This window comes from Peromyscus maniculatus, chromosome 12 (assembly GCF_049852395.1).
Source record: "Peromyscus maniculatus bairdii isolate BWxNUB_F1_BW_parent chromosome 12, HU_Pman_BW_mat_3.1, whole genome shotgun sequence".
Taxonomy (NCBI): Eukaryota; Metazoa; Chordata; class Mammalia; order Rodentia; family Cricetidae; genus Peromyscus; species Peromyscus maniculatus.
In genome coordinates this window covers 24,582,434-24,607,601 of record NC_134863.1, presented here as the reverse complement: position 1 = coordinate 24,607,601, position 25,168 = coordinate 24,582,434, and the positions used below count along the sequence as shown (strand labels likewise).

At 43.4% G+C, this 25,168-nt stretch overlaps 1 protein-coding gene across 3 annotated transcripts in view; it reads right to left on the bottom strand.

Moving 5' to 3' along the window:
• Positions 1–25,168, bottom strand: part of Snx4 (sorting nexin 4) — a 63,374-nt gene that overhangs the window by 24,572 nt on the left and 13,634 nt on the right. For all 3 annotated transcript variants that reach the window (XM_006974537.4, XM_076548750.1, XM_076548751.1), the window contains 5 exons: positions 19,067–19,188; positions 15,484–15,619; positions 13,979–14,128; positions 13,040–13,087; positions 6,053–6,108 (listed from right to left, as the gene is read on the bottom strand). In XM_006974537.4, coding sequence (XP_006974599.2) covers positions 6,053–6,108; positions 13,040–13,087; positions 13,979–14,128; positions 15,484–15,619; positions 19,067–19,188 — 512 coding nt within the window. The remainder of the gene's footprint in view (positions 1–6,052; positions 6,109–13,039; positions 13,088–13,978; positions 14,129–15,483; positions 15,620–19,066; positions 19,189–25,168) is intronic.

Genomic DNA, 25,168 nt, shown 5'->3' with positions numbered 1-25,168 from the left:
ATCTGTTTTTTGTTTTGTTTTTTGAGACAGGGTTTCACTACATAACCCTGGCTGTCCTGGAACCCAAGAGCTGAGATGAAAGATGTGCACTATTTTTTTCCCTTGTTTTTCTAGACAGGGTTACTCTGTGTAGCCCTGGCTGTCCAGGAACTCACTCTGTAGACCAGGTTGGCCTTGACCTCAGAGATCTTCCTGCCTCTGCCTCCTGGGTGCTGAGATTAAAGGCGTGTGCACCATTGCCTGCCTGGCTAGGGTGTGCACTATTCTGTATAGCTTCTATCAAATGTTGTACTGGGGACCAGGAGTCAGAAATCCTTTATATGTGGTTCCTCTGGAGTCCCTAAGCCTGACTCCCTAATGCCCTTTCCTTTTAGAGCAGGCTTAACTACAAAATTCTTAATGTCACAGTGGGTTATGAAAAAGTTCAGAAGACTATAAAACAGTTAAACATGCAGCCCACCTAATTAAGTGATCCAGAGGTTCTTGCATCTCAATGACAGAATGCCCGAGGCCCATCATTTGTAGTAGAATATTATTTTAAGGTGTGTTACTTTAGTTTATGTTGTATTTGTTTAACTCTGTGAAGCTGTGCTACTGTGCCTGTCTAAAACACCTGATGGTCTAATAAAGAACTGAAGAGCCAATAGCAAGACAGGAGAAAGGATAGGCGGGGCTGGCAGGCAGAGAGAATAAACAGAAGGAGAAATCTGGAAGAAGTAGCAGCCAGAGAAGGAGGCTAGCCATCCATCCATCCACCCAGCTACACAGCAAGCCATGGAGTAAGAGTAATATTTACAGAAGAAAGAGGAATGAGAAAAGCCACAAAGCAAAAGGTAGCTGGGCTAATTTAAGTTAAGAAAAACTGGCTAGCAACAAGCCAAGCTAAGGCCAGGCATTCCTAATTAAGAACAAGCCTCCATGAGTGATTTATTTGGGAGCTGGGTGGTGGGCCTCCCAAAAGAGCAGACAACCACCCACCACTCTTTCACCATCTGCTTCCTTGTAAAGGTAAGGGAGGGAACAGGATCCCCACGGTATCAATCCTATCCCCAGAGAGTCACAGTTCAGATTCTAAATACCCACAGCATTGGTCAGCAGAACGAACCCTGCATCTTCAGAGGAATTCGATACTGGGGATGGGAAGGCTTAATGGTGAAGACCAAAGAATCCATCAAGCCTTAGGCAGCAGTTAAGAAATGGAGGCATGGATTTTCCAGAAATGAGATCTAGATCTAGATCCAAAATCCAGCACAGTCTGCACATGAAACTAAGGACAGTTGATTCTTAATGACCTTAGTGACAAGGTATTGTTAGAGAGACTAAAGAAGCGTACACAATGCCAGATTCTGTCATCTCCCAACACTCAGAGATTCTAACGTAAGCCTGAGGCTGTCTACATCTTTTTTTCATCTATTCTTCTCACAACAGTCCCATCGTCATCCCAGCCACAGGCTGCCTTCCATCTTCCCAGTCTCTGCATTCCCGCACTTTGTAATCACTGCACCCTCTCAACCTGGACAGGGGTACCCCACCCAGCAAATCTCATTCATTATCTGAATCACCTCCCCACAGGCTGTTCCTCTTCAATCTGAGAGCACAAAGGCACAAACAGTTTGGAATCAACTGTTGTTGACTTCACATCCTCGTATTTTCTTACGATTTTAGTCTTCCCCATCCTATCACACTGAAGGTGTCAAGTCATACAAATCTCTTAAACGTTTTTCGGAAGGTTTGTTGTTGTTTGTTTGTTTGTTTGTTTTTAACCAGGCATCGTAGAGCATATCTTTAATTCCAGAACTCGGTAGGCGGAGAGCAGGTGGATTCAAGGACAGCCTGGTTTACGCAGTGAGTTCTAAGACAGCCAGATACAGTGAGACCTTGTCTCCCTGACACAGGAAGAAAGTTTAGAGATTTACTCATTTTATGTGTGAGTGTTTTGCCTGCATGTATGTGTGTGTACCATGTGTGTGCCTGGTGCTCACACAGGTCAGAGGAGGGCATGGGATCCCCTGGAACTGGAGTCCAGATGTCTGTGAGCCACCATGTGGGGGCTTGGGTACTGAGCCCAGGTCCTCTGCAAGAGCAGCCAGTGCTCTTCACCACTGAGGCATCTCTCCAGGCCTCACTCACACCTTTTGTACAATCTGTACAATCAACCATCACCTAAAATAAACCCCACAGAAAAGGAGCTCAATGTATTATGAGTCTCATGACTAAGAATTCACAAATGTCAGCTCCCAACCTTCCTCCTTCAGCTTCTACATTTCCAGTTCCTACCGCTCTGCCTATCTGAAGAGCTGTTTTTTAGTGTTTTTTTTTCTATTTATTATTACTGTGTTTGAGTGAATGTGAGCACGGGTGTGCTATGGTGTATGCACATGTGGAGGTTGTGCTTGAGTGAATGTGAGCACGGGTGTGCTATGGTGCACATGTGGAGGTCAAAGGACAACTTTCAGGGGTTAGTTCTTTCCTTCTGTCATGACTACCTAGCCTGTGAACTTCTAGGAGATTCTCCTAACTACATCTCCCATCTCACCATAAAAGTGCTAGGATTACAGATGTGCGTCGTCACATCTGGTTTTGTTTTGTTTTTAATTTATTGAACTTTATTTTATGTGCATTGGTGTGACAGTGTCAGCTCCCTTGGAACTGGAGTTACAGACAGTTGTGAGCTGTCATGTGGGTGCTGGGGATTGAACCTGGGTCCTCCATCTCTCCAGTCTCCACATCTAGCTTTTTAACATGGATTCTAGGATCAAAGTAAGGTGTCAAGCCTACGTGGCAATCACTTTTACCCATATTTTACTATACTGCAAAACCCTTGACCCGAGCCACTTAAAGACAATTCCAACTCTATATTAATTTCTATCCTCCCTGCTCCAATTAATCTACAAACACAAAAGACCTAAGAAACTCATAATTAAATATCTGACCATGTGATTTGTTTTCCTTTAAAAGAAAAATGATGGTTTTATATGTGATTTAACTGAAGACAGTGTTTTGTTTTTCCACACAAGAAAAACCAGCAATCACAGTAAATGAAACTTCCTGGCAAGGTTATGATGGGCACAAGATTAGAACTGTTTGTTTATATAAAATCAAACAAACTAATAGATTTAAAAATAACTAGATAAAGAACATGTGATTTAAGTAATCTGGCTGATTTATTCTGTAGATTTTGTTTTAATGGATTTGGTTTATTTGCAATACAACGTAAGCGGGCAATGAGTGGCCACAATCAACCTTAGGTGCACTTATACTGTCAACACAAGAGAAATGACATTTACAGAACCCTAAGGCACTGGTTCTGCATCTGTGGGTCACAACCCAAGGGTGTCGGACTACCCATTCACAGGGTCACCTTAAAACCATCGGAAAACACAGATATTTACATTACAATTCATAGCAGTAGCAAAATTGCAGTTATGAAGTAGCAATGAAAATAATTTTATACAGGGGTGACCACACATGACTGTATTAATATTAAGGACCGCAGCAGAGGAAGGCTGGGAACCCCTGGACTAAGGTCCTTTCTTGCTGCTTTACCAGTCACATCAGTCTGGGAGAAAACACACTTGCTAAAGCAACTAGAAACAGCATTTGGTCATCTCTCTGAAATAATTATTCTGGTTTTGGAGGATTTTTGTGATGCATACTACTTTAATAATGGTGTGATTGTTTCACATTATTATTAATCTGTTTTAATTATTAATCTAGATCTGTTCAGACCTAGAACAGAGAATTTACATATTAAGAATCTCTTATAATGGAATTTAAGGCAAATAAGTTTCCTTGCAACTAGACATGATTTTATACTCTGACAATATTACTGGCCATAGCCCATCTAAAATTCTAAAAACCAACAATATGGATAAATAAAATCCAGTAATTCAAATAACCTTGTAAAGTAAAAAAAGAAGAAATTCAATTGACAAAATCTTTTTCATTGCATTAACATTTAATAAAATAAAAAAAGTTAATTAGCAAAACATTAATGTTAAAGTATCAATAAAAATAACAGATCCTCTGAGGAATATTCCTCCACCAGTGTCACCAACTTAGCTTGTTTCCTTTAGTGGAACTTAGAATTTTAGTTCTAATCTACAGAATACCGAGTATTTGCCACACATGCCATTGTGACACTTATAAAAACCTCCACGGCGGCTGAATGAAAGCAGCCAATCTGAAAGGCTACCTATGATTTGGTATGACATTCTTAAAAAGGGAAAACCAGGGGCTGCTCTTCCAGAGGACCCAAGTTCAATCCCCAGCATCCACATGGTAGCTCACAACTGTCTGTAACTCCAGTTCCAAGGGACCCAACACCCTCACATAGAAGGACATGCAGGCAAAAAAACCAATGCACATAAAATAAAAATAAATAAATATATATATATTTTAAAGCACACACTAGCCAGGCAGTAGTGGTGCATCCCTTTAGTCCCAGCACTGGGGAGGCAGAGGCAGGTGGATCTCTATGAGTTTAAGGCCAGCCTGGTCTACAGAGGGAGTTCCAGGACAGCCAGAGCTACATAGAGAAACCCTGTCTTGAAATAAACAAGGGGCTGGAGAGATGGCTCAGAGGTTAAGAGCACTGACTGCTCTTCCAGAGGTCCTGAGTTCAATTCCCAGCAACCACATGGTAGCTCACAACCATCCATAATGAGATCTGGTGCCCTCTTCTGGCCTGCAGGGACATGTGCAGGCAGAATACTATGTACGTAATAAATAAATAAATAAATAAATAAATAAATAAATAAATAAATAAATAAATAAATAAATAAATAAATAAATAAATAAATAAATAAATCTAAAAAAAAGAGAGAGAGAGAGAGAACAACAAAATGGAAATAAGTATGGTTGCTGATCCTATACCCATAGACATACACATAATTAAAAAAACAAAACAAAAGTTCAATGGTTATCATTATCACTCCCCCCCCCTTAGACAGGGTTTCTCTGTGTAGTTTTGGAGCCTGTCCTGGATCTCACTCTGCAGACCGGGCTGGCCTCGAACTCACAGAGATCCGCCTGCCTCTGCCTCCGGAGTGCTGGGATTAAAGGTGTGCGCCACCGCCACCTGGCCATTACCATTTTCTAATGATCAAAACCTTGGAGATATTCATTTATATTTTATATTCAAAATTTATGATGAAAGTCAAGGAGGCCTACAGATTTAGCTTGGTGGCGAGGGCTTGCCTTGCATGCAAGAGTCCCTGGGTTCTATCCCTACCACAAAACATTATTAGTCCCTACTAATAATGTACCCACCACATTATTATTAGTAATGTCAGTGTATAAATTAGAGTTAGACAGGACAGGTGATCAACTGCGCAAACTTGGACTTCATTTGATAAGAATTTAGCTTCCCGAGGAATTAGTGCTGAAGGACTGACTCACTAGAGAAATCCTAACCCATTTGCCATCTGCATCTACCTAAGCAGCTGCAACTATAAACCACCTCTAGCGGAAGCGGAAGCGGAAGCGTGCTTTTCCTGTGGAGGAGCAAGTGAGGAAGCGGCTGGCCCACCCACCAGATCAGAGCGAGCTAAACTAAATCTCTAGGATTGTCTTATCCCCGAGAAGGCATGCTGCAAACCCTGGCATCTAGGGCAGAAAAGCTCTCAAGAACACAGACTGACGGTCATCAAGTCAAGGACCCTTACTTGTACATTTATCCTCAGGTTTTTTGGCATACAAACTAGACTGTTATTGTATATATATAATACATAATTTTATTAAACTGTGCACATTTGATAAGCAGTCACGCAGGAAAAACTACAGGAAATTACTTTTCTCATTTTTCTGATATCTTCAACATTTAGTAAATCTTTCTAGAAGAAAAAGCAGTGGTCTAATTTTCTATAACTTCAGACACAACCTTAAATTACCGAATTTCAAAATCAGTTTTAGACTTTTAAGGTTTCACTAATTGTAAATTATTCAAAATATTTAGCAAATTAAGTGCATACATTCAGAAATGAAAAATTAAATAGATTGATAGGCACCACTCAAAACAACATTGTAAACTGTTATTAAAGCAAAGCCTTACTTGTCTGGGTTTTTCACTCTGAATGTTGCATTAAGCGCTTTTAACCTGGAGTCTGCCTGGAAAAAATAATTTGTTGACTTAATACAATTACATTTCAGGGTATAAAATTCAAACAGTTTTACTTTCCCTTCAGAATTAAATGTTCAAATACTTTTTTTTAATCATTTGTTGTAAGCACATTAAACATTCTGGAAAAGGATAGCTTTTTTTGAGAACACTATACAAGCATGTTATAAGTCAGAATGAATATGTGGCCTTCAGTGATTCCAACACAAACAACCGTAAACACTAATGCACCAGGAATGACAATGGCTCTGTATTATCTCTAAGCCAAGAAAAGCGAGGACCTGCCTAGGCAGGCTGTGAACCTGCTGCTTTATGGAGATCCTGTATGCTCTGAGTGTACCTTTCAGGTGGAATCCAAACTAAGTGGGCCTTCATTTTTCTTATCATAATCAATGTCTCAGAAAAAGAAAAAAATGAAAATACCTACATTAAAGTAATGCTATGCTAAATAAAGCAAGCTAGATGGCATCACATTACTATATAGCTAGTTTGAAGTGTTAAAGGCATCCTTTTCTTTTTGGTGTTCGAGATAGGATCTCATGTAGCCCAGGCTGGCCCTAAACTCCTCACCCTCTTAGCTCTAGTTCCCTAGCACCAGGAGTACACGTGTGAGACAGTGTGGTGCCCGTCTTACAAAACAACACATCTTAACTTATTTCTAGATAATTGTTCCCTAAGAAGAGATAGACAGATAAATACTAAATAAGAATTTCACTGCATGAGATGTATACTTAACATACTCAAATCCTAATTTTTTACTTAAAAAGAAAAAAGAAAACTGAGCCAAGCATGATGGTGCATGCACATCTTTATCCCAGCACTTGGAAAGTAGAGGCAGGTTGACCTCTGTGGATCTAAGCCAACCTGGTCTAGATAGTGAGTTCCAAGACAGCTAGTGAGGGCTATGTAGAGAGATCTTGTCTTAAAAACAAAACAAAAAGGTGGCGGTGCACACCTTTAATCCCAGCACTTGGGAGGCAGAGGCAGGTGGATCTCTGAGGCCAGTCTGGTCTTCAAAGTGAGTTCCAGTTCAGGCAGAACTACATAACTTATCTCCAAAAACAAAAACAAATACCCGCCCCCCCACACACACACACACATAAAACCAAACCCAAACAAACAAAAAACCAAAATCAGGGTACTGTAGAGATAGTTTAATGGTTAAGAGCACTTGCTGTTCTTCCCAAGGGCCTGGGTTCGGTTCTCAGCACCCACGTAGCAGCTCACTACTTACTTACTGCCTGTAATCCCAATTCCAGAGGATCGAATGCCTTTTTCTAGTCACTATGGGCACCAGGCATGCATGTGGTGCATACATAGAAAATATAAATTTAAATCTTAAAAAAAAAAAAATACAACAACAAAACTTTTTTGCCTAAGGCACAGGAATTAGTAATCATCAAAAAAAAAGTAGTTCAATTATACATCAATTCAAAATGTAGTTTGGCTTTCTGGTTTTTTGTTGTTGTTGTGCCCCCCCCCCCACCCGACAGGGTTTCTCTGTGTAGTTTTGGTGGCTGTCCTGGATCTCACTCTGTAGCCCAGGCTGGCCTTGAACTCACAGAGATCCGCCTGGCTCTGCCTCCTGAGTGCTGGGATTAATGGTGTGTGACACCACCGCCCGGCGTAGTTTGGCTTAAAAAAACAAAACAAAACAAAACTCTATCCTCATTTAGATTTTATATTATTCCAATTTCCAACCCACAATTACAAATACTCTCAGTTAACACAACAAAGTAACCCAAACCACCAGGACATCCGAGTCACTTGGCTAAGAAAATAGGAACAAATAACAACTGAGCTCCTCCTCCACACTCAGTGCCCACAGCTCCAGGAGAGGCCAGGGCTCTGCACAGCTAGCTAATGAACACTGAAAAGCCTAACGATGTATTCCATTCTGTTTATGTATATGAGTGTTTGCCTGTGTGTGTGTGTGTGTGTGTGTACCACATGGGCGCCTGGTGCCCAGAAGCCAAAGACTGAAACTGGAGTGACAGATGGTTTTGAGGCACCATGTAGGGGCTGGGAAAAGAACCCAGGTCTCCTGCAAAGATAGCAAGTGCTCTTGACTGCTAGGCCATCTCTTCAACCTCTCAAATCTCACTTTCAAATAAACAAATACATTTCTTTCTTTCTGTACGGAGGTGTTTTGCCCACATGTATGTCTGGCATGTCTGTGCTCCATGTACATGCCTGTGCCTATGGAGGCCAGAAGGCAGCACTGGACTTGCTGGGCCTGGTTACAGGTGGTTGAGCTACCGTCACTTGGGTACTGGAATTGGACCTCTGGTCCTCTGTGAGAAGAGCCAGTGTCTAACCACTGAGCCATTTCTCCAGTGCTCGAAAATCTCACTTTTGTTTGTTTGATTTTTTGAGACAGGGATTTTCTGTGTAGCCCTGGTTATCCAAGACCTAGCTCTGTAGACCAGGCTGGCCTCAAACTCACTGCGATCCACCTGCCTCTGCTTCCTGAGTGCTGGGATTAAAGGCGTGCGCTACCATGCCCAGGTTCAAATCTTTTTTTTCTTCTTCTTTTGAGATCTATTTATCTACTATGTATTCAGTGTTCTGCCTGCATGTATGCCTGTATGCCAGAAGAGGGCGCCAGATCTCATCATAGATGGCCATGAGCCACCATGTGGTTGCTGGGAATTGAACTCTGGACCTCTGGGAGAACAGCCAGTGCTCCCAACCTCTGAGCCATCTCTCCAGCCCCAAGTCTCACTTTCTTATCCTAAAACTTCTTTTTTCTTACTTTTAAGTCTTTCCTTTCCAAGTATGTCTGGCAGATTAGGTCCATCAGCATGGCTCATTCTAAGATCACACAGAAAGAGGAGATGCTTAAACCGTGACCAAACCAGAGACTCCTTCAAAGGCAACTCTGAAGAGTCTCCTGGCCCCCTGCAGCGCCGACAGGTTACTCTGCATCTACCTACCCAGACTCCCTCCACTCAACACCCAAAGATGCCCCTAACCTACCGGTGCTCATAGCACCTTCGTTTTTCTCCTTTTAAACAGCCTTATCTGAAGTCATCCTGTGCGATCTGGACTGTCCAGTTTTTTTTTTTTCTTTTCACTAAAAAGCATAATTTGAATGCACATTGACTCTGGGGTTGCACAAGGCTGCTGTGGCAAGACTTTTAGCTGCTTTCTCCATTTTCTCCTAAACCTTGCCAAGGAAACTCTCCAGCCTGGGCTTCTCTCTAACTGTTCTTTTCTGACCTTGAGGCTGGCTCCACTGCAGACGTCCTATCATTCAGATCTCAACTCAAAATCATCTCTTCAAGGGAGACTATTGGCCAGCTTGCCCAAAATAGTCCTAGTCTGTGCCTCTTGTCCTTGTCTTGGTAAGGGTGCCCTCTATACTGTATACCCAGTACACTCCATACTCCACAAAGGGTCCATCTGGATAATAAAGTCTGTCCACACCTTTCTTGAGTCAGGCTCTCCTCATATATACAGCCTGGAGTGGTTCGGAACTCATGACCCTCCTGCCCCAGCCTCACAAATGCTGGGATGACAACTGTGAGCCATGAGAGCTGAAGTTCCCTGGGTGGGGGTGGGGTAACTCCAGCTCTATGTTGAAAACTTTGTGACTGTGTAGAGCTGGAATTATAGGTTACAGGTTGACAGCCAAGACGATCTTGGACTCTAGTCCCTTCTCTGGGGAAATGGAGCTAGCTTCGGACTATCAGGTAGAGCCCTCGGAATGTGTTCTTAGCAGACCTCAGGCTTCCACCACCCAAAGGTTAAGAAGGCCCTCCGAGGGCGTCTGGCCCAGAGCAGCACTCTCCTGGCTCGGCTGTTACCCACCCCCGCTCTCTGTCCCCCTCCCAGGGTTTGACAACGAATGGCACTGGGTATGACTCTCGTTCTGTGACCCACCCCACAGCACCGCCATCATTCTGGGAAATCCCAGTCTGTGCTCCCAGGCCACACTTGCTCACGTGTGCCTTAGAGGACTTCCTTATCCTTTTGGGAAGGGGTTGTGTTTTGTGTTGCTAGCCACTGTCTGGCTAACTCATCTAAAAATAACTCCAGAAAATAAATCCTACTGTCTAATTAACAACAATCACAGTCTACTTCTCTTATGCTGCTTTTCACTATTCAAAAAAAATTTTTTTGTTTTGTTTTTCGCAAGGTTTCTCTGTGTAGCCCTGGCTAACCTGGGCTCTCAAACTCTGTACACCAGGCTGGCCATGAACTCACAGAGAGCTGCCTGTCTCTGCCCCCGAGTGCTGAGATTAAAGTTCACCTTGTGACCCGGCTTTAAAGTACCTTTTTAAATGACTTACCCTCCCTTAATACCACATTACACACTGCTTAAGAACGTGCCAGTCACTGCCTGCACAGCACTTAGAGGAGAGAGCGCCTTACACTCTGCAGGTACCCAGAATGTGCAATCTCAGAAATTAGCAGAGGGCCCGAACCCTGTCTCTGACATTCCTTCCTCCAAGCATAAGGAAGGGTTCCCAAGTCTTCTGAATCTGCCTCTATTCATTACGACCTGGGCACACACACTAGTGCAGTCTCATGACGGACAATGGTAACTGAATGAAAACAATTTTCCTCTTCACCAATTACTTCATGTGCTCATTACTCTAGGGACACATCCTTTGCTCTCCTTCCACAGAATCATAATCCATGAGTATTTATATAAATGTCCAAAACATGAAGCAAGGCTTGAGAGGACCAACTATTTCTAAAAGTATAGCAGTAACCCCACGTTACATCCATCTGAACACTGCAGAACTAACTCAGTGGTGCCTAATTGGAGCGTTCAGTGATCAGATGAACTATAACTGCTAGATATACAAGCTTTATATAAATTAAATGTGACCGGGTGTGTGTGTGTGTGTGTGTGTGTGTGTGTGTGTGTGTGTACACCTAGCAATGTATGTATACAGTGTCATATATACATGCATGTGTGTATACTTGTGCATTATGAGGCTGTCCAAAAAGATGTCATTTCTTTCATGGAAGAAAGACTTGAAACAGAAAGAATTCATAATAAAATAAGCAATAAATAAGTTTCTGGAATATCTCCTGTCTTTCAACACATGACTTTTTGAATTATTAATTTTATGTATTATATTAAGTATTACCTTTTAAATACTTTATAAAAGCAAAACAAGTTTTAAACCACAAGGCTATGCGAATACAAAACAAATACTTCAAAAGCCACCTGCCCATAAGATTTAAAGGATTCTGTAAAGAGCACATTCTATAATAACAGACAAACTTTGGTATTTTCTCAATGTCACCAAATTGGGGACAAAACTGAGTACAAGGACAGATAAGTGACTAATGGCCAAATCAGTGACTAAATATCTTCTTATGTACAGAAAATCACCCAAATAACTTGATATTAGTCGTATCTTTCCTTATTCACTTGTAATATATCTTAGAATATTTATCAGAAAACTCAAAATATGAATCTTTATAAAACTTTCGAATTATTTCAAATCCATTCCTAAACTAAAACGACAACTTCCCTCTAAGCACCACCAAGTGCTGAATTAACAATCAAGAAACTGCTGTTAGAAGCAAACACTTAATTACGTTTCCTGTTTATTCTGTGCTGAATTTCAAATTCCTATATGCCACTGTCTGAAGCTCCAGGAGTTGGTATTTGTTTTTTTGACACTGAGTTTCAGGTAGCCCAGGCTATCCTCAAGCTTACTACATAGCTCAGGATGACCTTCAACTTCTAATCCTCTTGCTTCTACCTCCCAAGGGATTTCACTATTTACCACCAAGCCTAGCTGGAAGTGCTTTTAAATTACTAACATGGTTTGTTGTTCTTGTCTGGGTGTACTATTGCTGAACTGATTCATCATTTACCACCTTTTTTTTTTTTTTTCCGAGACAGGGTTTCTCTTGTGTAGCTTTGCGCCTTTCCTGGAACTAACTTGGTAGCCCAGGCTGGCCTCGAACTCACAGAGATCCGCCTGCCTCTGCTTCCTAGGTTGGGATTAGCGGTGTGTGCCTGTACACCTGGCTATCATTTACTATCTTATATTAAATACAGGTTCCGTGTCTCTTATCTGAAATGTTTGGGTCTTCACAATGTCTTCAGACTTTCCAATTGAGTAGCCCTGTTTGTAAAATCTGAAACACAGAATTTTCCTAAGTCTAAACGGAATCACACCACTAAAATGGTTTAAACTTTGAAATATTTAGTATTTCACAATATTTCAAATTTCAGATTTTCAATTTAGGAATATTCAATCTATATTTTACAAACTTACACTACCCCACTCCCATGATTCACAGCAGACAAATCCTTTTGACTATGCAATAACCTGGGCTAGCTGTCCTTCAGGAAGATCTGGAGAGCTCCATTTCTTCATCACTGAGCCTCTCCATCTCCAGGCAAAGTTCTCTTTTCCAAACACCAAAGTTAATGACTATGAACCAGCATCACTAACAGAGGCCATTTCACCACACTTCGTTTCAAACTGCCCACCACGTCTCATGCTCCAGAAGCCTGCCTAAGGTCTCATCCCAGGTCTACCAATGTTGGGAAAACCAAGTGTGGGTTTCCCTAAGTGTCCTGCCTCCCAGACTAAGTGACTGTGGGAGTCAGAACAAGTGAAGTGGTCAGCTAGAATTTAAGGACATGAAAATGTAGACGTGCTGGTACACTGTAGGAAAAATGGACAGGCTGAATTTAAATTACTGATTTAAAATATTTTCTGGTAGGATTAAGAAACTATAAGTGTATAGCCCAACTAACACTAAAATTACACAAATCCAAAGTGAACTGAGGTGTTTTCTTGAAAACCCTGCCAATGATGTTAGATGCAAAGCTGATTCCCACCACTCACTCAGTCAAACGAAGCCCCGTCTCCATTAAAGAATGCTACCATGCTGGGAACTGTAAAGGGGTGTGGTGTGGATTCACACAAATATCCTTACCTTCAGCTGAAATCCAGTCTCGTTCACAGTCTCCTTCCAGTTACCTTCCTAAAAATCAGAGTCAGCTTTAGAGATTATCTCTGACAAGCCAAGCAAGCATTATATAATGTTCCACATGAAATAAACTGAGTATCTACCACTTTGTTCTTATTTCAAGTGATATGGGAGAGGTCAAAACCAAACATACAGTACGAACTTCAAAAGTCTGAAAAACATCCAAGATTTTAGATACTCAGCCTCCTAACGCTGAAGATTAATTTTGAGTTTTCATTTAGGGAATTTTAGTAGACATAAAGTCACAGTATCTTTAAGTGTAAAGATTATAGCTCTGATGTGGCTGCAGAGACGGCTCAGTAGTAAAGAGCAGTTACTGCTCTCGCAGAAGGCCCAGGTTTAGTTCCCAGAGCCCACACTGTGGCTCACAACCATGTGTAACTCCAGTTCCTGGATCCAGCCCCGCTCTGACCCGCACCAGCTCCTGCCCCCATGCTGTGCATACACTCAGGCACACACACATACACAGAAAATTAAATAAATGATGTTTTTGAAAGCTTAGCTATGGGGCTACTGAGATGGCTCTGTACTTAGGTAAAGATTTGCCATGTAAGCCAGGCAACTGAGATCAATTCCCAGAACCCATGTAACGGTGGAAACGGTCTCTACAAAATTGGCCTCTACCTCCACATGTGCGCCATGACAGGTGTGCTCCCTCCCCATATCACACTCAAGACAACATACAACACACGCACACATTAATAATACATAAATTTAAAAAAACCTCAACTATTGACAGAGTCCAACAGCCCACAATTCAGACTAAAGCAAGCACAATAAAGTGCCTACCAAAAGCTACTTCAAAAGTCTCAAGAATCAGCACTTTATAATCTTTTAAAAGTCTAACTCAAATGAATGTTTCAAGACTAATTAAAAGGAAGATACCTGTGTCAAAAACAAATAGAAGATTTTGTCTCTACAAAGGACAGGATGGGAAGCAACCCTCAAGAGAAAGTTCTCTAAGCCTATCCGCCGTCTCTCCACAAAGTCCGGGTCCATGTTGTCAGCTGAGAGCTTATGCCACACGAACTCTGCCTGGGTAAACAGAACAACCATTAGGAACAGGCTCAACCACAAGTAAGTACAGCTCTCACCCTCCCTCCATCTCAGCTAGGGCTACTATTGCTAAGACAAAACACCACAACCAAAGCAACTTGGGAGGGAAGGGTTTATTTGGCTCACACTCCCAAATCACTGTTCATCATCAAAGGAAGTCAGGACAGGAACTCAAGCAGGACAGGAAACTGGAGGCAGGAACTGATTCAGAGGCCATGGAGGGGTGCTGCTTACTGGCTTGTTCCTCTTGGCTTGCTCAGCCTGCTTTCTTATCCAGGGATAGCCACACCCACAACAGGCTGGGCCCTCCTATCTCAGTCCCACATCAGTCGCTAATTAAGACTGGCCAGGCGGTGGTGGCGCACACCTTTGATCCCAGCACTCAGGAGGCATAGCCAGGCGGATCTCTGTGAGTTCGAGGCCAGCCTGGTCTACAGAGCTAGGTCTTGAACAGGCACCAAAACTACACAGAGAAACCCTGTCTCAAAAAACCAAAAAAAAAAAAAAAAAAGAAAAAGAAAAAGAAAATGTCCCCCAGGCTTGTGTGCTTACAGCTCAATTCTTCTAGAAGCATTTTCTCAACTGGAACTCCCTCCTCTCAGATGACTCTGGTTTGTGTCAGGCTGATATAAAACTATCCAGCACACACTCATAAAAGAAGCTTCTCTTTACCACTGAAGAAAACCAGAGCTGATCAAAATGCAGAGAACAAGTGACCCTGCGGTGGCCCGCCCTAACTGACGCTGCATCTGCAGCACATCTCTGTACCCAAGGCTCAGGGAACATCGGGAAGAGGGGTGGGAAGACTGAGAGCCAGAGGACCAGGAGTCTGCTGGGAGTCCATCTCCTGGGAACAACAGAGAAGCAACACCTATGAACATGGCTGCCTACACAAGGCTGTACAAGATCAGCACTAATACACATGCTAGCATGGAAGGGGATCATGTATGGGGCCTCCGCCCTAGAGAGAAAACTTTAGGCAACTAATGAATGCTCAAAGTGGGAGAAACAGTCCTTCCCATGGAAGAGCTACCAAATGGTCAACCCTGAAATCATACACATACAAATAACATTATACAGACTGAGCAGGTTAGAGCTATCTATTTAGGAAAAAGAAGAAACAAACAAACAGATATAAATATAGATATATGGAAGGCAGAGGAAAGCAGATCTCCGAGTTCAAGGCCAGCCTGGTCTACAGAACAAGTTTCAGGACAGTCAGGGCTACACAGAGAATCCCCATCTCGAAAAGCAAACACAAAAAAGAAGAAAGACAGACAGATAAATGAATGGCTCAACCCCAGGCACTTCTCAGCTCCACTGCTGCGTCTTACCCGCTTTTCCGGAAGAGGTGGTACAACAACATGGGGGTAGTACACTAGAAGGTAGTTTCTCAACAACTCGAACTCACTGTACCGCCTCCACAGGGAGTCTGTGAGGACACTCTGACCGTCAGCATGCTCAACTGACCTGAAAAGGAATCCAAGAGCATTTCTGTTACTTCAAACCAGAGCACACAATCCCACCTCTGTGGTGATATTTTATCTGAGTCCCCCAATAAAGCTTATCTGAAGATCAGAGGAAAAGCCAGTCACTATGTTAAACATGGAAGTCAGGCACTGGCAGCACACACCTTTTATCCTAGCATTCGGGAGGCAGAGATCCATCCCGATCTCTGTGAGTTCAAGGCCACACTGGGAACAGAGCCAGGCATGGTGGCACATGCCTTTAATCCCAGCACTAACCATAGAGGTCTGGAGGTCTGTACGGACAGAGAGGAAGTGACGTAGCTGGGCGGACAGAGGAAGTGAGATGGCCAAAGGAAAGGAATATAGGCATGGGTGTACAGGAAGTAGGTCTCTTTGGACAAAGACTGAAGGTCAGGAAGGTGAGGCTGTCTATGGCTTGTCCTATTATTCCTCTGATCTCTCAATTTTTCACCCCAATATCTGACTCCGGGTTTTTTATTAACAATACCGTTTAGCAATTCGTCTTACACACCTCCTTCAGACTTACAACCCCAGGAAACAGATTTCCTGTGCCCATTTGACAAATGAGGATGCAGCTGCACTCTGCCTACAAACACACGCTCTGTGTGTTGTGCACTCAGATTCATCGGAGTCCAAAGCTTTCGCCCTGAGTGCTTTCCTTCCATTACAGAGAACCCGTCTGCACTCATGAGAAATAGCTATATTAGAAACATTCTAAAAGCTCCAGCCAAGGAAGAAAGCTTACAACTCGTGTCTCCTTTTTTCCTTCTCAGAGCTGGCAGGCACCTCATGTTTTATCTACACCAAAGTCCAAACTGCAGTTGGGAGGAAGTTAGGGTAAGAGCGTGTGAAGGCTATTTTAAGGCACGCAAGACTTCTGCTGCTATCATGAATGAAGGGTTTTGGTTTCCGCTGTTGTTTAAGACAGGTCTTCCTACTCAGTTCTGACTAGCCTGGAACTCGCGGTGTAGACTAGGCTGACCTGGAACTAACACAAAGATTCACCTGCTTCAGCCTCCTGATTGCAAAGAGAAAGGAGTGTGCCACCATGCCCAGCAAAGAGAAAGGAGTATGCCACCATGCCCAACAAACAGAAAGGAGTGTGCCACCATACCCAGCAGAGAAAGGAGTGTGCCACCATGCCCAGCAAAGAGAAAGGAGTATGCCATCATGCCCAGCAAAGAGAAAAGGAGTGTGCCACCATAACCAGCAAAGAGAAAGGAGTGTGCCACCATGCCCAGCAAAGAGAAAGGAGTATGCCACCATGCCCAGCAAAGAGAAAAGGAGTGTGCCACCATGCCCAGCTGCAGAATATTTTGAAACCTTATCAAGACCTCCTTATTTTCCAAGTATTCACTTGAAAATAACCTATTTTCCCTCTAAGAAATGCACATACAACCACAATGTGCATCTGTCCACCAGGACACAGTGACAGAGAAGAAGCTAATTAGTCCTGGATCAGTCATTAGAGAAGTCTTTCTAATCATGTCAGGCTCAGCACAGTAGCTGCTTATCTGTTAGTTTGTTTTGGTTTTTAGGTGGGTTTTACCATGCTGGTCTAGTTGACCTCAAATGCCTACATTCAAGAGATTGTTGTTTGAATCTTAGATGTTCTTTTAATAAAAAAAAAAACCTGGTACCAGATATTGGGGTGAAAGCTGAAAGATAGAGAAGCAGAACAGCCAGTCACTAGTTCTTACCTCTACGAATTCCTCAGAGAGTGAGTTCCTGTTTCCTCACGACTTTTTTTGTTGTTGTTTTGTTTTTTGAGACAGGGTTTCGCTGTGTAGCTTTGTGCCTTTCCTGGATCTCACTCTGTAGATCAGGCTGGCCTCGAACTCACAAAGATCCGCCTGCCTCTGCCTCCCAAGTGCTGGGATTAAAGGCGTGTGCCACCACCGCCGGCTTCCTCAGGCCTTGTATACCTTTCTCCACCCAGCCATATTACTTCCTGGGATTATAGGCGTGTGTGTGTGTGTGTGTGTGTGTGCCTCCCAAGCAAAGGCATGAGATCTCAAGTGCTGGGATTAAAGGTATGTGCCACCACTGCCTGACCTCTATGTCTAATCTGGCTCTGTCTTCTGATCCTCAGGCACGTTTATTAGGGTACACAATATATCACCACAAGAGATCCTTCTGGATGGGCTGGCAGCCTATGAGGCCTAGGTTAGTGAGAAAAAGAGAGGAAAGATAATAATTTTCCTGCCTTAGCCTCCCCAGTAACTAGATTTATGGTACACTACTGCCCTTTTTAAAAAGATTGATTTTAGCTGGGCAGTGGTGGCGCATGCCTTTAATCCCAGCACTAGGGAGGCAGAGCCAGGTGGATCTCTGTGAGTTTGAGGCCAGCCTGGGCAGCCTGGGCTACAGAGTGAGTTCCAGGAAAGGTACAAAGCTACATGTAGAAACCCTGTCTCAAAAAAACAAAACAACAACAACCAAAAAAAAAAAAAAAAAGATTGATTTTATTACTCTTAATTATGTGTGTCTTTGTGTGTGTATATGCCATTTACATGCAGGTGTCATTGAAGCCTTGGTGTTGGATTCTGGGAGCTGGAGTTACAGGCAACTGTATGTGGGTGCTGGTAATCAAACTCTAGGTTCTCTGCAAGAGCAGTATATACTTGTAACCATGAAGCTATCTCTTAGCCCTCACACTACAGGTCTTAGCAGCTATTGTTCTCATTATTATCATTTTGAGACAGGATTTTACTATATGGCCCAGGCTGGCCTTAAACTCCTTACCCTCTTGCTCTTAGTGCTAGTTTACAGTTGTGCTTAACCATGCCCTACATGTAAGCAGCAAATATATACATAAGGCTGGGCACGGGGGCACCGGTGCAGATGCAGGAGGTAGGTGGATCTCTGTGAGTTCCAAGACAGCCGGGGCTACATAGAGACCCTGCCTAAACAGCAACAAACAAATAACTAAGACAAATACAATATGCTTACCACTAAGCTTATTAATTACATATTAATAAAAAGGAAATACAATATGAAATATACAACACAGAAATGGCTCCTCCCATGGCAGAAACACAGGAATATTGGATCACAGTCCAGTTTAGAGAGGTATTAATTAACTACGTCATATTAACTATGTCTGAAAAGACTTCAGTTCAGATTCCCAACTTCAACATGAAAAATTAATCTTATCCTAACTTACAAATGTTTTCATTGGCCTTGTCTTCCAAACTAGAAGAATTTAATAACAACATACTGCTTTCCAAGACATTTCCATATGCTCTAAAAGACAAATTCCCATACTTTTATCTTGAAACAATTTCCGATCACAAGAAAACACACCCAAGCCTTGAAGGAAGTTAGTTTCTCAACCTAACAGCTATTGAACTGTTAAGCCACAGACAATGGCTACCAGAAAACCCTTCCCTCCCATCTACCATCAAGCCCCATCCCGGCAACTCACCGCGTCTCGATGAGGTAAGCAGTGTACGTTTCTTGCATGTTCATGGCGTTTCTTCCAGTTCTCTTTTCTGCCTCGGAAACACTGATTTCTATTTTCTTCAACCAAAAATGATTTCCCGTCATCTGGACAAAAATAAATGGAACAGTAAAGCCTTTAGACGGTCCTGATAAACGAGGAGACCAGGGTGGACGTGATCAAAGGGTACTATAGTCATGCCAACAATGGAACAAACCGCTAGTGAGGGTGGCACTGGAAAACCCACAGGCACACGAGTAAACCCAGCACTGGTCAACAGTTCAAGGTGGTTTGGGGGCCAGGACGGCGGCTCAGTTCGTAAAGTGTCTGCTAGGCAAGCATGCGGACTTGAGTTTGAATCCCCAGGCTCTCTGTAAAAGCTGAATGAGCAGCACACATCTGTAACTCCAATGCTCCTTCTAAAGCACCACAGGAGGTAGTGACAGGAGAATTTCCAGAAGCTCCTGGGCAAACTAGCCCAGCCTATGCACTGAAGAACTGTAAGAGACCCTATCTCAAACAAGGTAGGAGAGGATGGCAACCAAGGTTACACTCTAACTACACACACGCACACCAAACACACACACACACACATATATATATATACTTCCTAAGTTGTTACAGGTTACTAAATAACAACAGCAAGTGACGGGCTGGAGAGATGAACAGAGCACTGGCTGTTCTTCCAAAGGTTTTGAGTTCAATTCCCAGCAACCACATGGTGGCTCACAACCATCTGTAACGAGATCTGGTGCCCTATTCTGGCCTGCAGCCATACATGCAGGCAGAACACTGTATACATAATAAATAAATAAATCTTAAAAAAAAAAAAGAAAAGAAAAAAAAACCAGCAAGTGACAACCTCTCTTTATCAACTACTTGAAAGGTATTTTAATAGGTACCATATATTAATTATTACACAGTCAACATTTCGTGTAAGTAACCAAGGATAAATCTGTACAAGAATGTGTAAGAAAAAGTCTTCAGATGGGGTGCAGCTCAAGGGTAGAGCCCTGCCTACTATGTTTGAGGCTCTGAGTTCAAGTTTCATCATTGCAAAAATAAAAACCTTGAGGCTATATGACAAGCAGAGGATTCTGGATAGACCATCTGATGAATTGTCAAGTACCAAGTATCAGCTAACACATACAGACAATAAATGCACAGATTCTGTCTGTAAAAACATTATTTTTGGAGCCGGGCGTGGTGGCGCACGCCTTTAATCCCAGCACTTGGGAGGCAGAGGCAGGCGGATCTTTGTGAGTTCGAGGCCAGCCTGGGCTACCAAGTGAGCTCCAGGAAAGGCGCAAAGCTACACAGAGAAACCCTGTCTCGAAAAAACCAAAAAAAAAAAAAAAAACATTATTTTTGCAAGCTGGGTGGTGGTGGCACATGCCTTTAATCCCAGTACTCAAGAGGCAAAGACAGTCGGATCTGTGTGAGTTCAAGGCCAGCCTGGTCTACAGAGAGAGTTCCAGGGCAGGCTCCAAACAGCAAAACCCTGCCTTGAAAAAACAAGCAAAACAAACAAACAAACAAACAAAGAACCCACTTAGGTCCTCAGTCTTTGCTGCCTCTCCAACACCTCTTCCTATGTCTTAGTGGCATTGGAGCTGTGCTGTGTCACGAAGTGGACCCCTTGGTCCCCTCAGCTGCACTTGCAAATGTTCACTGCAATGAGTTATTGGTCAGGTTCAAGGCCTCTGGCTTCTGGTACACCATCAATACTGGACCCTCACCAAAATGCCTCTTGAATAGTCTGTTGCCCCAGTCATGGAGATCCTGAGGCTATGGTTCCAAAGAACCAGTCCCATCGCACACTCTGGCAAGTCACAGATGGGGTAGATTTCGGGATGAGTCAACTCAAAGCCCTGCATGTGGGTCTGGGTGGCAGCTGCTTTGGTCAGTCTGGGCTGCTGGGACCACCTCCCTCAGGCAAGGGGCAGAACCAACTCTTCTATGCGTATGCCATTAGGGCCAGCTCTCCCAGGCCTGTGGTGGCGTGTGGGGCCATCTCTCCTGGGAGGGGCAGAACCAGCTATCCTGGGGTCAGGTGGGCAGTGCCTGCTCAGCAGTTCCCTTGGATTTCAACACTCGTGGTTCCTATGACCCCCTGTGGTAACATGGGCCATGAAGATCAACACAGACCCTGGCTGCAGCGGGACCATGGACCCAGACATGGCCCTCGGCAGCAGCTTGGACCCAGATGTCACCATGGTCCCAGTGGCAGCACAGGCCATCCAAATCAGTATGGCACCAGTGGCAACATGGCTCTTGACACCAACATGGTCTCAGGTGGCTGACCGGACCCTGGGTATCCGTATGGCCCTTGGTGGTAACAGCAGTCATGGACATCAACTCAGACCTTTGCTAGTGTAGGGCCACAGACCCAGACATGGCCTTCAGCAGCAGCTCGTACCTAGATGTCGCATAGCCCCAGTGGTGGCAGCACAGGCCACTCAGAGCAGTAGTCTGGCCCCAGCAGCAGTGTGGCCCCAGGTATTGGTCCAGACCCTGAAGGCATGTTCTTAATTGAGGTTCCCTTCCTCTGAAATGACTAGCTTGCTTCAAGTTGATGTAAAAACTAGCAGTCAAGGTTGGGGATTTAGCTCAGTGGAAAAGTGCTTGCCTAGCAAGTGCAAGGCCCTGGGTTTGGTCCTCAGCTCCACAAAGCTACACAGAGAAACCTTGTCTCAAAAAAATCAAAAAATAAATAAATAAATAAAAAATAAAATAAAATAAAAAAAACTAGCAGTCACATATCCTCAACTAAAAAAAGGAAAAAAGCTACAAAAAAAAAAAACAAACTTCACAAACAAAGCAAGTAGCACACACTACCTTTCCAGGCTACAGTAGGACCCGTCTCAAAACACAAACAAAACAAAACAAACCAGTGAGCTCCAGGTTCAAGGAGAGACTCCGTCTAAAGGGATAAGATGGAGGAGGAGGAGGAGGAGGAGGAGGAGGAGGAGGGAGGGGATGCACGTTCCCGTGCATGCACAGGACACCTGACGTTCTCCTTTGTTTCTGTGCACATGTGGGCAACACTCCCCCCCCCCCAATAAAGCAGATCCTTTCCGGAAAGGCAGCAGGGAGGGGGTATGTATTAGGAAAAAAGTAAGGATACACACATGCTAAAATACACTAAGGAAACTCACTGTTTGCGCCTTTGTTAACTTTAAAGATAACACAGAACAAGATCTGAAAACAAAAGAGTTTTCAGTCTCCTTTCTCCCAGGTCTGTATCAGACGGAGGCCCTCAGGCTGGGGAGTGCCAAGGAAGGCGAAGGACAGGCAGGACAGACACAAGCACAGGAGAAGGGAGAGGGAGTGGAGCCGCTGGGCTTTAAGCTTTCTTTCTCCCTTGCTCAAATTCAGGGGTGGGTTTGGAGTCTAAAAACTGCTCAGATAATCATCGAGGGCAGTCTGTAAGGAGGAGATAACAGCAGTGCTACAGGTACAGCACAACATTTCAGATTTATTTTATTTTACATGTACATATGAATGCCACCATGTATGTGTACCATGTGCAGGCCTGATACCTGCAAAGGCCAGAAGAGGGCAGCAAATCCCCTAGAACTGGAGCTTCAGACCCTTGTAAGCCACCTGGTACTGGTGCTGGAAACCGAACCTGGGTCCCCTGCAAGAGTGTGCTCTTAACCCCTGAGCCATCTCTCCAGCTCTCAGAAGAGTTTTAAAAAGCTACACAGGCTGTGATGATGACTTGGTCAGTCAAGTGTGTGCTGCTTATGCATGAGAACCTGGGTTTGGATCCCCAGCACTCACAACTGAAATACTCTTTCAGTTCCAGAACTGGGGAGGAGGAGACAGGAGCATCTCCAGCTAGGTAGCCTAGCCAAATCTGCTAGCTCCAGGTCAGGGAGAGACACTACATGGAAAAACAAGGTATAGTTATATAAAGAAGAGAAAAAAAGGGAGACAGAAAGAAGCCCTCAGTCAGAAGAGAGCTCAAAAACTTCCCCGAGACAAGCCAGGGTGATGAAGGCCACACTGGCTGAGAGAGCCGTACACTCTTGGCCTACAGCCATGCTTTCTGATTTACCGCCATCTGCTCCAGTGAGAATTCTCTGAATTTTAAAAGCACCTACCTGTACTGATAAAGCAAATCACCTTTTCAGCCCAAAAAATAACACATTAATCATGATTTTTAGCCTGTCACATGATCCAGTAATAATAAGCACAAAATTAAAAAAAGCATTAAGTTCAAAAATAATAAAACCAAAAGAATGTACACAGGCATGTATCTGTTAAGTCTCAAATCCTAGGACAAATGGCTGAGGTGCCTAACATATCAAAGTGGACCTGGCCTCCAGGTTCTCCCAGCACCCCCCAGTCCCTACCTGTTAGAGGCTATGGCTGGAACAGCTTGTCTCTACCCTGAACTCCCTAGCCCAAGGGCTGGGCTGCCCTTCCCCCAGAGGCTCTTCCTTGTATAATCTAGCCATTTTGGTTACCCACCCATTTTGTACCTTTGCCCTCTTGGCTGCTGCATCTGGTTCCTCTCTGTGGCAGTTTAAATGTAATTGGCCCCCATAAGTTCATGGGGTGTGGCACTATTAGGAGGTGTAGCTTTGTTGGAGTAGGTATGGCCTTGTTGGAGGAAGGTGTCACTGTGGGGATGGGCTTTGAGGTCTCACAAATGCTCAAGCCACGCATAGTATCTCAGTTTACTTCCTGTTGCCTGTACAAGATAAAGAATTTTCAGCTCCTTCTCCAGCATCATGTCTGCCTACACGCTACCATGTCACATCATGATGATAATGGACTGAACCTCTGAACTGTAAGACACCCAATTGAATGCTTTTCTTTGTAAGAGTTGCCATGGTCATGGTGTCTCTTCACAGCAATAGAAACCCTAAGTAAGACACCCCCTCTCCCTTCTCCCTTCTCCCTCTCCTCATATGGCTCAGGTTCATGTCCACTCTGGACTCTCCCAGATGTCCCTGCCTCTGGCTAAGCTCCCCCTTTTATCTACAGTAAACTTTCTCTTATACTATACCTAGGAGCAGTCATATCCTTTCCTTTTTATTTATTTTTTCATTCATTAACAATACCAGCAGGCTGGTAGATGTATATCATATTCTTTGTGCCTCCTTAGTAGCATAAAATGGACAAAATTTAACATAACCAATACCTGTAATTGAGCCACCGGCATGGGTCCTGCCAGCATGCCATAAGCTAAGGCACGTGGCGGGTTCCTCGTCTCTCACCCAGGCTGCAGCACAGAGAGGCATCTCCTGGCCCTTGCCTGTGGGATGGAGTCAGCCACCAACTGCCACGTGCTAGGGCCATGCACTAAACAGAGCAGTGCCAGCAGCTGACATAACAATTTATGATTCATCTCATGTGATCAAAAACAATACAGATGCTCAGTAAAGACAGATCAAGATGGGAAAAAAAAAACTCAATCGGGTTACAGTGTGTTTAAAAATATATATAGGTTTGGGAGAGAAAAGACAAAGGATATATACAGTCATAGATTTTAAAAGTTTAAAGATAATAAAGTCCTTAAAAAGGAGTAAAGCAAAATAGAAAAAAATAAATAAGCCATGTAAAGATGGGAAATACACCGAGTCTGAATCATGCATGTTATTGTGCTGTCTTTCAATTTTTTGACTGCTGATGAAAGAGAGATAGCTGCTAAGAGACATTGGATCATGAAAGCTGCTAAATTAAACCAACCTATATATTTAAAAAATATCTTGACTTCAAAATAGAAGTCAAAAGGTGTGTTGCTTTTATTTCCATGGGAAATGAGAGGCTATGGATTCATTCCAGGTAGATATGGATCAGTTGATTGAGGAAGATCTCCTGAAAATCCTGGCTACAGACATAAAGAAATAAACCTAGAAAAACTACAAAACATGTAACATATATTTTACCTGCTCAAATATAAAACAAAAAATCATCTTTGGCTGACTTGTGTACAACATACAGTCTACACTTGCATTAATACAAATACATAATGCTACCTTTAAAAGTTTGTGTTTTCAGACCAAGGAAACCAAACACCAATGAAAACAGGTGGCCCAGGTGATCTAACATCTCAGATGCTTCTGTTGCAGT